General features: G+C 42.2%; 1 protein-coding gene across 3 annotated transcripts in view; it reads right to left on the bottom strand.

Annotated features, from left to right (window-relative positions):
* Positions 1-7,912: 7,912 nt before the first annotated feature.
* The window catches only part of CUL2 (cullin 2), an 82,062-nt gene continuing 75,459 nt past the window's right edge, over positions 7,913-14,515 (bottom strand). For 2 of the 3 annotated variants that reach the window (XM_014526207.2, XM_006036574.2), the window contains exons 20-21: positions 11,387-11,503; positions 7,913-8,511 (exon numbers count right to left, since the gene is read on the bottom strand). In XM_014526207.2, the coding sequence (XP_014381693.1) occupies positions 8,380-8,511; positions 11,387-11,503 (249 nt within the window). In that variant the 3' untranslated portion in view covers positions 7,913-8,379. Of the gene's footprint in view, positions 8,512-11,386; positions 11,529-14,515 lie in introns of all 3 variants that reach the window. The other variant, XR_003091979.1, reaches the window with a different exon arrangement.

The following is a 14,515-nucleotide window of genomic DNA, read 5'->3' on the forward strand; positions in this document are numbered from 1 at the left end:
GTTTTCAACTCTTTTCCATCCTTGTACCCCTCAGCAGCTGGACGCAGAACAGTGTACCCCTGGCCATCGAAGGGGGGAGAGGTGGTGGCAAGCAGCCATCACATGTGAGCGTCCCCCACCCCATGTCTGGCCAGGTGGGTGGTGCCTGCACAGCAGCGCAAGATGCTGCATGGTGGCGCTCTGTCCCCGTCCATCCCCACGTACCCCTTAAGGCCATCTCAAGTGCCCCCAGTGGTATGCATACCCCTGATTGACAACCCCTGATCTAGTCCAGCCTCCTGCCTGAAGCAGGATCATCCCTATCCAAACCATTCCAGAGACCTGTAGTCTGAACTCTACATAAAACTACCTTCAACCCTGACACAACACAGACCTAGCACCCTAAGCTGCCACAGGTAAAGCAGGTGAATCATGGCAGCTAACGTCCTGTTTCTATAAAATTTTGCCAATATACCCAGGTAGAGGGCCACAGCACCTAGTACAGAGGAAGGCAAAAAGCCCCACAATCCATACCAATCTGACCATGAGGTAAAATTCCTTCCTGACCCCAAATATGGCAATTGGTCTGACCCAAGCAGTGGAGCAAGACCAGCTTTGCTCCCAGGAGGAGAATCAGCACCCCCCCCCCATTGAAGTCCCCAGCCTCAGCTGCAGCCAACACCCAATGCCTCTGGGAAGGCTGAAAAACACCCTGACACCCATAGCAACAAAAAAGGGGGGAGGGAGCAACTTGCAAAGCCCAGAAGCAGGGCAAGTACCCATAGTAGATCATAGGCATAGCTATGCCTAGATCACTCCTGACTAGTGATTGTCCAATCTCTTCTTCAACACTGTCAGGGATGGGAGTCCACAACTTTCCTATGCCATCTATTCCATTACCTCCCTATTCTCACAGTGAAGAAGTTTCTATTCAATCTAAATTTATTTTGCTGCAACTTCAAGGCTTTGGTCTGCACCCTCCTCTCTGCAGCAAGAGAAAAGGTGCTTTCCCTCTTTATACCAGTCCTGCTAACATGTCCCTTCTTAAGCAACTTTTCTGCAAGCTGAACATGCCTAGCTCCTTCAGCCTCTCCTCGTATGACTTACCTTCTAAGCTCTTGATCATCTTTCTTGCCTGCCTCTGGACCCTCAGTAGCTTCTCCATGTCCTTTTTAAAATGTGAAGACCAGAACTACACACAATACTCCTAACCAGTGCCGAGTAGAGAGGCACTACCACTGTCCATGTCTTTCACCTAATGCTTCTATTGAGTGTCCAGGATTGTACGTGGTATTCTAGATGACATCTCACCAGTCTTGTACAATGGCATCAGTACTTCCTTCTCTCTGCTTGACATACCTTACTCAGTGTGATTCTAAGATTGCTATTTGCCTTTTTCACAGCTGCAGCATACTGGTTGCTTATAGTCCCTTGATGGACCAGCGATCTCCATTGATGGACCGCTCTCATTTCCAGCTGATGAGTCCTTACACCTTAGGGCAGAAATTCTTGTTAGTCCTTAAGTGAATGATCTTAAGTGTAATCTCATTTCTTTCTCCAGTTTTTAAAGTGATTCAGTTTAACCTGTAAAGAACATCCTGATACTCCTGTACTGACAACATCTCACAAATCTGTGTCATCAGCAAACTGCATTAGTGCATTCCTATTTTTATGCAAAGGTCATCTGTGAAAATATTAAATAAAATTGGTGTCAAGACTCAACTCCATTAGCTTAGGAGTTTTTGTTTTAGCAGAGCCCATTGTCTCCCCTTTGGAAAGTCCTTATACATCATCCTTCCTGCAACTTCTGATACGTTTATATTAGCCTTATGTCTTAAAGCATAAACTCCTTTTACTTGGAGAAAATTGCTATTTCAGATAAAGTGATAAGATAGTTGCTAAGTTTCTTATGGTTTTCTATAGCATCAAACATGATAGTATCCTTGCATGTACACCACTGGCTGCATCTGTCCTCATGATTTATTTCACCTTCACTGGGGGAAATACAAGGCAAGAGTAGTCTTAAAGTCTGTCAGAAGGCAGGCTAGATTTTCACCTTACATATGGGCTAACTAAATCAGACATGCATAAGCTTTTGTAAGCATTAGCTTATTTAATCAGATAGAATCTAGCAGACTTCAGGCTAACAGCTAATTACCTGTCTCTTCTCAAAGTCTCTGTCATCCAAACTTGCTAGATATAAGTTGATACCAGATTTAATGCTGACAGCCAGCATAGCTACATAACCAGTAGCTATGGTGGGAAGTTCAGGGCAATACAGGCCAGGGTAGTTGCAGTGATGGAACTTAGATTAAATCATCGTTTTGGTTGTATGATCTGTATTTCCTGCAATTCAAGTTTCTGGATCATTCCTTGAGGCCTCAAGTGCCTTGCCAAGGCTTGTGTTATATGCAAAGTACTTGCTAGAGATGTCAGGATTGAATGACATTTGCCAAAGTAAAAGTTGTTGAAAACACATATCCGTGTGTTTGACAAAGCCTCTACCTACCTGTCTATACGCTTGCTTCTGTAGAGAACCATGTGCTCTTAAAAGATCTGGCTGATCTCAAGGCAGAAAACCCTTCCCCATTCTCCTAACACACTCCCCCAATTTGGAGATGGGAAATAGCCCTCTTATGGCTCTGAAATCTTTAAAGGTCCACATTTGTTAAGACTCCAGCGGACGTGTTTTTCAGGAGCAAAGCTCTGGCTCTTGATTGTTCTGTGTTTTTAGGTAAAAGTGAGGAAGCACTGCCTGATTCAATTACTTATTTGTCTGGACGGAGTCAAGTGTTCCTGATTATCCAGGTGACTCTTCTCAGACCACCTGTTTGAATCCAGAACAATTCAAAATCAAATAGTCTGTTGTTATAGGAACATAGCTGGGTTCCTTACAAGCAGGTCTCTGAAAGTCTCTTGACCCTGAGCCACCACGTTCAGGTCTACTATAACTCCCAACACGATCATATGCAGAAGTCTCTTATCTGGACCAGGATGGGGAATCAACTGTGGTTGGGGGGAATTTAAGAACAGATATAAAAATTGACAGAGAGGAGAAATAAAAATTCCAGAGAAATCCTGGTAACATTACCCTGAAAAAAACCTAACAGCACTTTTGGGCACGTTTTGCCCAAAGAGGCTTTGAATTGTGGAAAAAGAAGCTATATATATTTTGTCTCACAAAATGGTGCTTTGTAAACAAATAGGGATGTGCTGTAGTCCAATTTCTCCTCCTAGCAACAGCAATCTATCATCTCCCCAAAACTGGCTAACCGCTCGCCTCAGAAGAAGTAGTGCTCCTGTCAGGACCGACCCCTCAGGACTTTGGTTCTAGTTTCCAGACTTGTCACTAGCTGTTGGTGACCTCAAGCAAGTCATTTGGCTTCCCTACATCTGTTTCCCCATCTGTCAAATGTGGAGAGTGATGCTAATATCTTTATGAAGTGCTTTGAGATCTCTAAAGAGCCATAGTTAGGAGAGAGGCATTTTTATCTGCTTACCGTTTAAATTATTTCCCCCATATTATGCAAGGAACATAAGCTATTCTATGACGTATTCTCGAGGTGGCTTACATAGGAGACATACTCAAGTTTCCTAAGACCAGTTAACACCTTTCTTTCTGACAGATTTCTTATGACCTGAAAAGGCATATTAGATGTTTCAAGTCCTGCTACCTCCGATTCCATTCTGCCGAACAATGACACAGGGGCTCTGGGTATCATTCACACTATTTACCTCTTGCTTGCTTCACATTGTCCCTGAAGCTTGGAATAATCTTTCCCTTTCCATGTGCATGCCAACCACTTCACTTGCTCAAATGGCATGTTTAATACACATGCATGAACCCGTAACAAAAAAAATAATCAAAATACAGCTCGATATTATCAAGTATATATATATTTTTTTTAATTACTCAAAGAAACAAAGACTACACACACAGAACAAATACACACAAAATATGATCTATTCTGACTTTTTAAAGCAGCGCCTAATCGCATAGCATGCTTCTCTGCCCACTGAGGCATGGGATTTTGTTGCCTTAATCCGATTAAAATCTACAGGATAGAGACCATAAAATCACACACGTATCTAAGGAACTATATAATCCTACAGTTGTCATGGTCTTGTTTTCCTTTTTGGACACCACTTGACACGTGTCCTGTTGCTGGACTATCTAGCTAATTTGTAAGTAATTACAGCAAGCAAAATCCAAACATGCTTGCTCTTGGCCAGGGAAGGCAGTAGTTAATACTGTACTGTTTCAAAATGATTGTTATATGACTGGACATTATTTCAACCCCCTTCCTTTGTATTGTGGCTTGCAAGATACAAAATGTCTAGTGCATCAGCTAGATCTCAGTTGTGTTAACTGTGTCTCAGCTGAAGTCACTCTGGATATCTTCATATATAGCTCAGGGGAGCTGAAGTTAGACAAGGAGCAATCAGTCCTGACATACACTTTTGTGCCTGACTTAACTATCTGTCAGTTAACTTGAGGTACTTTTCCTACCTCATTACATATTTATTCTAGGGCACAAAATATGTGTCATCCTTTAAAAAAAATCAGCCCGTTACAAGGTACGTTTCCAGCACTTTCCTAAAGTATCCCTTCTACATTCCATTAGACCGTACAAGTTTATAAAACACATTTTCCCTTAAAATATTGTTACCTATTACATGGTCCAGGAGTAGCTAACCTGCTGCACAAGTGGCACACAGCAGAACAGGGAGGGGACAGGTAACTCTGTAGCAGATAAGGCAGAGAGCAGAAAGCAGAGAAACTGATCCTGCAAGGGAAGGGGATCGGATGCTAATTGGCGGCCTGTTGGCCAAAAAGGCTGGATGCCACTGATGTAGACAACAGACTTTTTACAAAATAATGGTATGCAAGTTGGAAGTGGGGAGATGGGGGGGATGTGAGGTTTGTGGGTGGGTATATGGGGTTTGTGGGTATGGACTTGTGGGGAAAGTTTGAGAGGGGGCTGTCACATGCCCACCCTCCCCACCCCCCTGCAGCACACAGCCCCTGGCACCGGCAGCAGCAGCAGCCAGCCGGGCCATCGGGGCATTCGTGGCCTGCTACAAGCACAGCAACCTTGGCAGCACGGCGCCACCTGAGACCTAAGGGCTGCACATGGCAAACAGAGCTGGCCCTGCCTGCTGGCGTGCACCTTCATACAGGACCAGGACGGCTCTTGTTACCACCTGTGGCTCCTGGGTGTTCACCATGTGCAGCCCCTGGGTCTCAGGTGGTGCTGCACTGCCAGGGGGCTGTGCTTGCAGTGAGCCATGAGGGCCATGCCAACCTGACTGGCTGCTGCTGCTGCTGCTGCAGGGGGCTGCAGGGTGGCATATGGTGGCCCCCCGTCAAACCCCACCCCTACAACACCCCCAGAAACCCCACATCCCCTCCATACCCATACCTTGCATGTCCAGCCACCAGACAGGATGGGACCTGCTGACGGAAGCTGGAGCTGCAGGGGCAGCTGTTGCCACATCCTGGCTAGTGAAGGGGTCAGAGGGAGCTCTGATTTTTCTATGATAAAAAAGCCAAAAGCAAACACCAAAGCATATAGATATTTAGAACGTATGTTATTATGATGGTAGAGGCACTGGTAGGCATCCAAATTGCTTTAAAATTGTAAATATATCAATAACACATTGCCCAACTGATCTCTCTCTTCATATATAGTGGCGCTTCATTTTAATTGTGGAAGAACACAGTTTTTGGGTATTTTAATGAGTGAATTTGGGATTTTTATTTTTTATCAGAGAATTTGCTATTTTTAAACAGGGAACATCAGGATTTCTGTTAGTGAGGCAAGTGGTGGAACGCTAGCACCAGGGAGGGCAGCTGGAGGGCAAATGAGGTGGCTGATCTCTTGGACACTTGGGCACAGGAGGACATGCGTTTCAACAGTTCAACAACAAGCGCATCTTCCAGGTGATAGCTGTCCAGATGGTAGGATGGAGGCACACATGGCAGCAGTGCCACATGAAGGCTAACTGTGCAGCCACGGCCCACTGGCCCACAGGTGCAGGCGGCTCTGCTGCAGTGCCTATGCCACAGGCCAGGCAGCTGTGCAGTCCCCATCAAGGTCTGGCAGGTGTGCAGACATGGGGCTGCAGGTCAAAGGGACCAGATGCCCTCACAGGTGGCAGCAGCCCCAACTACTGGACTTCTGCAGTGGGTGCAGGGGCCACTCTAGGTGAGGGCTGCTGCAGCAGTTCAGCAGGCACAGGGGGCTACTGTCCCCACATATCAACTGGCTAGGCCTCAGAAGCTCACCGGGGCAGCTTTTTATGCTGCTGGGGCCAGCAGAGGTGGCTCTGTTAGTACCTGAAAAGCATATATTTGAAAGATACTTGAACTGCTACTGTTCAAGTATAATGGAGACCTACTGCTTTCTACTATTCAGATCAGTACCAGATGTCATTCTGGGAAGTGAGCCTGGGTTTATAAACCTATATTGTCCTAACAAAAGCCTACTAGAAGCACATGCCATGCATACTACAGCAATAGGTAATGCCCTTTATTATTAATTATTATGAAATGTAAAGAAAATGCAAGCAAAACCTACCAGCATGTTGTAGGCCAGATCCCTATGATCCCTGCTGACTTCCTGCCCCTGGGGCACGGGGCTGGACTCGAAGATCTTCCGAGGTCCCTTCCAGCCCTGTCTGTGAAATCTCTTCCATGTATTGGGCATTTAAGTGGCATGTAGCCATTTAAGTCTCTATGTACAATCCTATTCCACCCTGTTTCCCTGAAATACCATAAATGTATTTTCTTTTGGGGCAAAACATCTTAGCCTAAAGAATATGTCACAAAAAGGAGGAGGAAAAACAGGAGGAGAAAGAGAAGCACCTACCCATCTTTTGTGATAATGGGGTGCAGCGGCTGCCCTACTCCTGGTTTCTGGGAGCAGTGTGGCAGGGAAAAAACTCCCTGTGCCTTCCCTAGACTGGGTCTAGCAGGGGAGAAGAGTTGTGAGGCAAAAGCCCAAATCCATTCCTAGGGAACCCCAGTCTGGGGAGTGGGGAGGAACCCATAGGGGCTGCTCCAGCCCCCCGTCAGACCAGTGATCCTATACATTTCTGCCAGGAGAAATGAACACCTGTTCATGGCCTTAAGAGTCTGAAATGCCTCAATTACTATTCAGACAGCTAATAGGAAGAATAGGATCTGGTCCTATGAATGAATTCCAATCTTAAATAGATTAGTTTATTGTGCCATCTAGATACTTCACAAGTGTATTACTATGTGTGAAATAAGAAATAACCCTGAGTGGCAGAAGGGCATTCCTAGAATAAAGAACTACAAAGGTGGGAACACATTAGATGCAGGAGCATCCAAAGGGAGTATTAGATGCCTTAGGATTTTGGATGAAAGGAAGCAGAAACCCTCCTTCAGAACTGGAGAACAGCAAAAGCAAATGTCTAATATGTGCACAAGGTTTGGATCCATGTACATTATTGTAAATTAAAATAACCATCAAATATTGAATTAACAGTCAATTCTATTCTAAGGAATCTGATTACACAAGCCATTTGGGGAAGACTCCTGTGGTTTATGATTGATAATCATCCTAACTCTTCAGGATTTAGCAGGCTTTAATTCCTTCAATTGCCCATTAATTTTCTCTCCCAGCATCTCTCTCTAGTGAAACACAGTTAGCCTTTTGACATCACCAAATGCCATAATTAGCTATAATCCCAAGAAAACAAAATATGCACTTTCCCACTAATCTCTTCTAAAATACTCTTACTTACCATGCTTTGAGTTCAGTCTCTTATAAGCAAGTCCCTGTGAAAGAGCTAAATCAGAGAGAATGAAAAACACAAAATTGATGTTTTTTTCACTTCCTTCTAGGGCTGAAGAATTCTTTACAGGTATGATATTTGGCTATTTTTGCAATCATCAGCAGTGAGATGCATTCCATTTCTTTATTTTTTTATTTGACAAGCAGCAGTATCATGTTCATCATCATTTTTTTACATTTTAATGTAGATACAATTATTAGGTTATCTGTCATATTACAATATTTAGGGTTTTTTTAACTTTGTCTTTTAAGATACATTAAAAAACATCAACTGCAAATGTGAAGGGAGGGGTGGGGAAAAAAAAGCATGGTACCCAACCAAATTTCCACATTTCATCAATACTTCACTCATTCTTTTAGTAAAGTTTTAAGAAATGTCATAATGACATGAGCTTGAAATATCTATAGGCATTTTCATTGACGCTCATGACGTGGCACTGGTGATGTTGTAAACAGCAGAAAAACAGGGGCTGCCAAGTGACCAATTATGGAGGCACAGGCCTGCCTCTTCCCACAGGAACACACCAAACAGTGACAGCAATGATCTCCTTACAATCACACCTGCCGGATAGCAACATCATGCTACGTAACTGTATTCATCTGCTGAGGCTTGGCTTCGTTCAATGTACTGTTTGTCTATCAGAACTTCAATGCACTTCTTAATCATGCTGATACTTGGATTAAACCTAGCTCTTGATTGGCTAATTACCTGCAAAAGACAGAAATGTAATGTAACTTATTCATTAACAACAGAGTTCTAAATGCTTCCAAACATTTAGTGTCATTTTCTTTCATGACTAACACAATGCAAATGAACAAGACATACAATATTTTGTCTATATGACAGCCAATGGCTCTGTGTGTACTAAGGTCATGAAACTCGTGCTGATTCTTTATTTCCTTCACTGACTCGATCTATTTCTTTCTTCACTGGAAAACAGTAAGTTTCCAGTGTTTACTAATTTCTGTATATAAGGAATACTCTTAAAATGTTATATTTTATTGTACTGGTTTGTACAGCATTGTACTGTTTTATATCTATATTACAAAAAATCATGTATTAGTAGAGAAAATTTACAAATCCATTGCGCTTTTCACCATTTATGCTACTTCCTTTTTTTGAATGTCTTTTAATTTGATCTGGGACAATGAAAATAAGTAAGATCAGTTTCAATTCTGTTTAGTCTTTCAACTTTCAAGTTAACAATGCTGCAATATTTTACTTGTGAACAGTGCAGTATAATTTTATATATATGAGAACAGTTTCATTATGAAGTTAGCAGTTCACTAAAAGTATGTATAAATATTAGGCTTTGTAACTGTTTTTACAAAATCTAAATTGTTGAGCTAGCTTTAAGCTGACAGCATGCTTTGAAAAAGTCTAAAACCAGGACTGCAAGATGCCATATTTATTGTCTAAATGATATCTGAACAAAGTGTGCTCAAGACTACAAGTAACAGGATTGATTAAATCTAGCATGGGATCTCAGCGTCAAGAGGCGACTTGTCATGCATCATCATTCCCTAAGGCTGGCTCGTCAGCGTGGAAAAAAAGATACAGAATTGATTTTTTTTTTGAGACATCTGACGTAAGTTTATTTTTATTTGGAGTTTTAAAGACCATATTTGTGTGTGTGTGTGCACAGGGAGACAGGAAGAGCAGAAAATACCAAATACACCAAGTAACAAGCATTTTATAAAAACCTAGCCAGCACGTTATGCTATAATGTCACTCATTCTTAAATAACATGGCTGAAAACTATCAAACGCCCAAGCTTATTACAGATGATCCATTACACTGGACAGATTTAAATTTGAAAAAAAAAAGAGGCCTTGCTTACTCAGACAGGCTGAGGTATGAGAGAGGTCGTTAGCCATGTCAGTCTCAAATCAGGCAGAAGGGAGGGTAGATTTGCACCTTATAGACTAACTAAATCAAAAATGCATAAGCTTTCATGAGTGAACACACTTCCATCAGGGGCTGTGAAGGACATACACAAAGTATATCAACTAGAAAGAGTGATCTGAATACAGAAGACATGGGAGAGGAAGAGATGGGAGAGGGGAAGGGGGCCAGTGCTGGAAGAGACAAACAAGTAAATAAACCCATAGGGACAAAGGGGTCACAAAAGACAGACCATATTTTTTGTGAAAAATCTCAATGTCAGTTTCAGTCACAGAAATTGGAGTCTAAACACAGCTTCACTTACCCTCATTGTATTCACACCACTGCTTTCTTGTTAGAAGCTCTGCTTCCTACAGTCTCTTCATAGCATCTGATGAAGTAAGCTGTTGCTTATAAAAGCTTACACATCTCTGATTTACTTCATCCATAAGGTGCAACTTGACCCTGCCTTCTTAATTACTCTCAGGCATTAACTGTCAACTGGCTTTTCACAAGTGCACTTTACCATACAATTATAAGAGAATGACCTAGGGTCTATTCTTCCCTATGTGTAACAAGACTGTCTCCGAGGTTTCAAGCACTTACACCTGTGCTGCTGAATACTCAGTCCTTCAAGGCACTAGAACTGTACAGGTGAAGGATAGGGACTCCACATTTGGCTTTTATTCTTTGTTTTTCCTCCTTCCAAAATTGGAAATGTGGGCTGTGCCGCTCTCCCTACTGTTATCAGAGGCAGTTCAGACTTGTCCTGAGCCTCTGGGGCTTGGCCATGCCCTTTCCACCCACACATCAGATGAGCACTCATCAGTTGTGTTGAAACTTTGAATTAGTAGAGAAAGTAAAAATGCATTCACCTGAGATAACTATACAGATGCACTGGAAAGAGGCTGATGGAGACATAACTAAAGAACTTGGACCCTTTTCAGTAGCGGTTAGAGATTTTTGTCTTACACTCGTCTACAAATAAAGAGGGTGGAAGGTCCACGGCAGACCAAAGATATAGATGTATAACACATTTACATCTGTGTAGCTTACATCAGTGAATAAACCAAAGCAATTTACACTGAAGTCCAGAGTAAAAAGACCACCAGCTTCCTAGAGCAGGGCTGTCCAACTTCTGAATGAGTGAGGGCTGCATTGCCCCCCCCCCCCCCCCCTTTTCCAGGGCCACAAACCATGCCTCACTGTCTTGCATATCTGGCTCCCCTTGCTGCATGGTGACATGTTTCACAGTTGCTTTCAGGCTGTGGGCTTGTTGGGCTCACAGCCTATGTATGCCATGTTACTCCCAGGAGTGGAGGCAGGAGGCAGAAGCTAGAGGTGGGAAGGCAAGACCAGATATCCCAGCAGCCACAACAGATGAGCAGTGGAGGAAGTGGCGCACAGACCAGGAGCACAGAAGCTGTGAGTTAACTCCTTGAGGGCTGTATGTGGGCCCTCTGCTAGATAGCCCTGCTGTACGTGTAGCTGTCTGCAGTAGGCACTAATAGAGCAGTTCACCTCTAGGTGACAAGGGAGCCAGTAACGGTCTGTTTGTATTGCAAGCCAGTGATGGTGGTAGGTAGCTATATTGCGGGTAGTAAGTAGTCCTGGTGGATATGTTACTAGCTCTGCAATTAAATACTGCACTATGATTTTTTTCTTCAAAATAATGACCCTGGAGAGCATTTTCCCTTACCTCCTGAATAAGAGCATTATGTCGCAGCACTTTACGTGCTTTCATGATTCGGACTATAGCAGCTTGAAGGTACATTTTCCTGTCTTCATCTACAGCACTTCTGGTCTGCTCCATCTCCTGCAATATAGGAAGAATGGTGATGCTGCAAACACAGTAAGATCAGTAAACATTCATAAAAACATCTTCAATCAATGCTTTCTGCTTTAAAGTGGTCAATCATTTAACAACAAAAACCAAGCACATTTGGGGCTTCTGGGCAGAAGCCTCAACCCATGTCTATAATGCAGCTGGGGGAGAGGAGAAGTAGTAAAATGGTATGAAATGCACCTTTTCTCCTAGCTTGAAGCCACAGGGGCTTTGCAAATCTCTGAAGGCTAATCTTGCTATGAAAACTTAGAGCAGCATAAGGACTACTGCAGTTTACACTGATGGCTAACAGATCCCAACCCAAAGCGTACCATCTTGTGTCTGTAAATCCCCTGCTATGTCAACAGCAAGGAAGGGGAATAGTGTTAAAGCCTCTCTAACCTTCTACTGCCATCAGAGGATTCTGTTGGCATTTTAATGATACTCTTGGACCTAGATATACTTAGCCGTAGGGCCAAATTGTGCAGGAAGTGATATCTGACCTAAATCAAGCACAACCTAAGAACGTTATAGGCTGGCATCTATGTAGTTTGGATAATTATAATTCAAAAACCTCACCCCTAAGGACTTCTTTTTTGGTGTAACTTTGTCTGCTTAAGGTTTCTGCCACCACTGCTATGTCAGCAAGTGGCTAGTCTTATTCTAGGGCTCAATTCTGTGACCTGGATTCTATAGCCATAGAGTTGCTGAATACTTTGTACTTCAGTTTATGTTGGTGAAAAGTTTTCTCCAGAGCCCTGCAGTTCCGTAAAATCAAGCCCAATTTTAAAACAAACAAATGAAAAACCGGATCCAGCTGAAACAATAGATATTCAGTCTGATGAAAATAGATCATTTGAAAAGCTTCATTATGGGTCCATTCTCCCTTCTAGCAGTAATAAGGATAAGGAAAGAAACAAATTGATGAAGGTTTCTGAATGCTGAGGATGGAGGGGCGAGGTGAGGGGAGGGGGGAAGGAGCGAAATTAAAAAAAAAACAACACACATCTCAAACTGATTGGCTCTTTCAGGACTGCTTAGATGCTAAAGTAGTACATAATTTTCACTGTTTTTAATGCACTACCAAAAAGGTAATCACAATGGTTTTGGATAAGGAATGCTAAAATTCAAGCTAAGTGTACCCTCACATTTATATACTCAAACTTCATTAAATCAACAGAATTTGGAGAGGTCGTAATTTCTAGCTCAAAAAAAATAAAACCCACAACTATATTCTACACTGTAATCTAACTCTCAATACTATCTTAAAGGTTTATAGTAACCTTTTATAAACTAAATTAAAGGTTTATAGTGCTATCAAACTATAAATATCTATTATTAGCAGAAAAACATAGATCCATTTTTAGGTAAAACTGAAGAAATTGGGTTAAAGGAAACATACTGGTCTACTATTTGTCCTTTAAGTCTAAGTCTCAGAAGACAAAGTCTACAGTTATTAAATAAAATTTATAAATTACAAGCAGATATAGAGGATGATTTTCCTATATGTAATACATTTATCTGCTTAAAACAAATTCAAGACAGACTGACAATTATAGACTTAATAAGATAATATTATCTTCGTTTTCCATCTATAAAGATGGATAATTATGGCCAGTTAGGGGAATCTGGAGAATGTTAACTAGCAAGATTTTTTTCTCAAGTAGCAAGGACATACGGCCTTCCTGGCTTATCAACACTAGCATGGGCTGCATACATTTCTTAAGTGTGTAGGGGAAAATGAGATAAGCTACTTAGTTCTCAGGAGTAGTGTTCTTTGAGATGCATTACCCATGTGCATATTCGGCCATGTGGGGTACTACTGTATGTGCTCCATGCCCATGATCTTAGAGACTTTTTTTGCCAGACAGATGGGCCCTGCTATTCCTCGTGCTTTTCACCAAGGACCTAAAGGGTGGAATTGACTTACTGATTTCAGTTTCACTGACAGGCGGAACCCAGGTATACTAGACCTCACGGAAGAGGGAATGGACAGCAGATTCCAGAATATGCATATGGAAAATGTACCTTGAACTCAAGTTACAATAAGAAAGTAACTTCTCACATTACAATATAGGTGACTCCAGAGTCTTAGTCAGACTATTTGGAGTTAGGATCACAAAGCCTAAAGCCAGTCTGTGACTGAAGTACCATTTCAAATGCTAAATACAATGTTTGATCTGCAGACTTTGCAAAACTGCATGATTCTTCATAATGTTAAAACGCAGCTCCACATGGATGTTTTGCAGATGTCAAATATGGCTGTGTTTTTCAGCAACACTACAGATGCTGCTTCAGTTCTGGTGGAGTAAATTCTATTATTCCCAAGAAGGTTCACCTTGGCTACTGTCAAAATCAATTTAGAAACAGAATTTGGAAATGTTCTGGGAGGGAAATAACTGTGTCTTTTTGCTATGGCCATAAACAGCTGAGGAGATTATCTAAATTGTTCTGTCCTCTCTAAGTAAAAGGCCAGGATACTATTCATGTCCAATGAAATGATGCTTCAGTCCTGGATACACACCTTCTTTGAGGGAAAAATATTTGTTAGTTGGAGTTAATCTCGTGACTACTTATAGATCTAAGTTAGGATGTGTTCTGTAGTATATGCAGCTTTACATCTCTCCTAGCCTTCCTGCTGGGATGACTGTGATCAAGGTGGCTGTTTTCAGTGACAAATGAAGCAGTGATGATGACACTGATGCAAATGGCAGGTTCATGAAGTCTCTAATTGCTACAACTGAGACAGCATGATAGGATTATATATTCTGTGTCACATGGTTTTGTTTTGGCTGTCTTCCTTGTTTGTTGCTGTCATTACTAGAAGGAATGACTGGATGAGTATACAAATACTCTAACACTAAGTGGAACTTGGTGCTCCTTGTCCACTTCACATGAAGTGGGGGTTTCTACTGTAGTGTTTGCCAGGCTAGTTTGGTGGGATGCATTATTGCTTTGTTCAAGGCTAAGTGGTCATGGCAAAGGTTTGGAACTAGGATACAA

Source organism: Alligator sinensis, unplaced genomic scaffold (genome assembly GCF_000455745.1).
Source record: "Alligator sinensis unplaced genomic scaffold, ASM45574v1 scaffold1316_1, whole genome shotgun sequence".
Taxonomy (NCBI): Eukaryota; Metazoa; Chordata; order Crocodylia; family Alligatoridae; genus Alligator; species Alligator sinensis.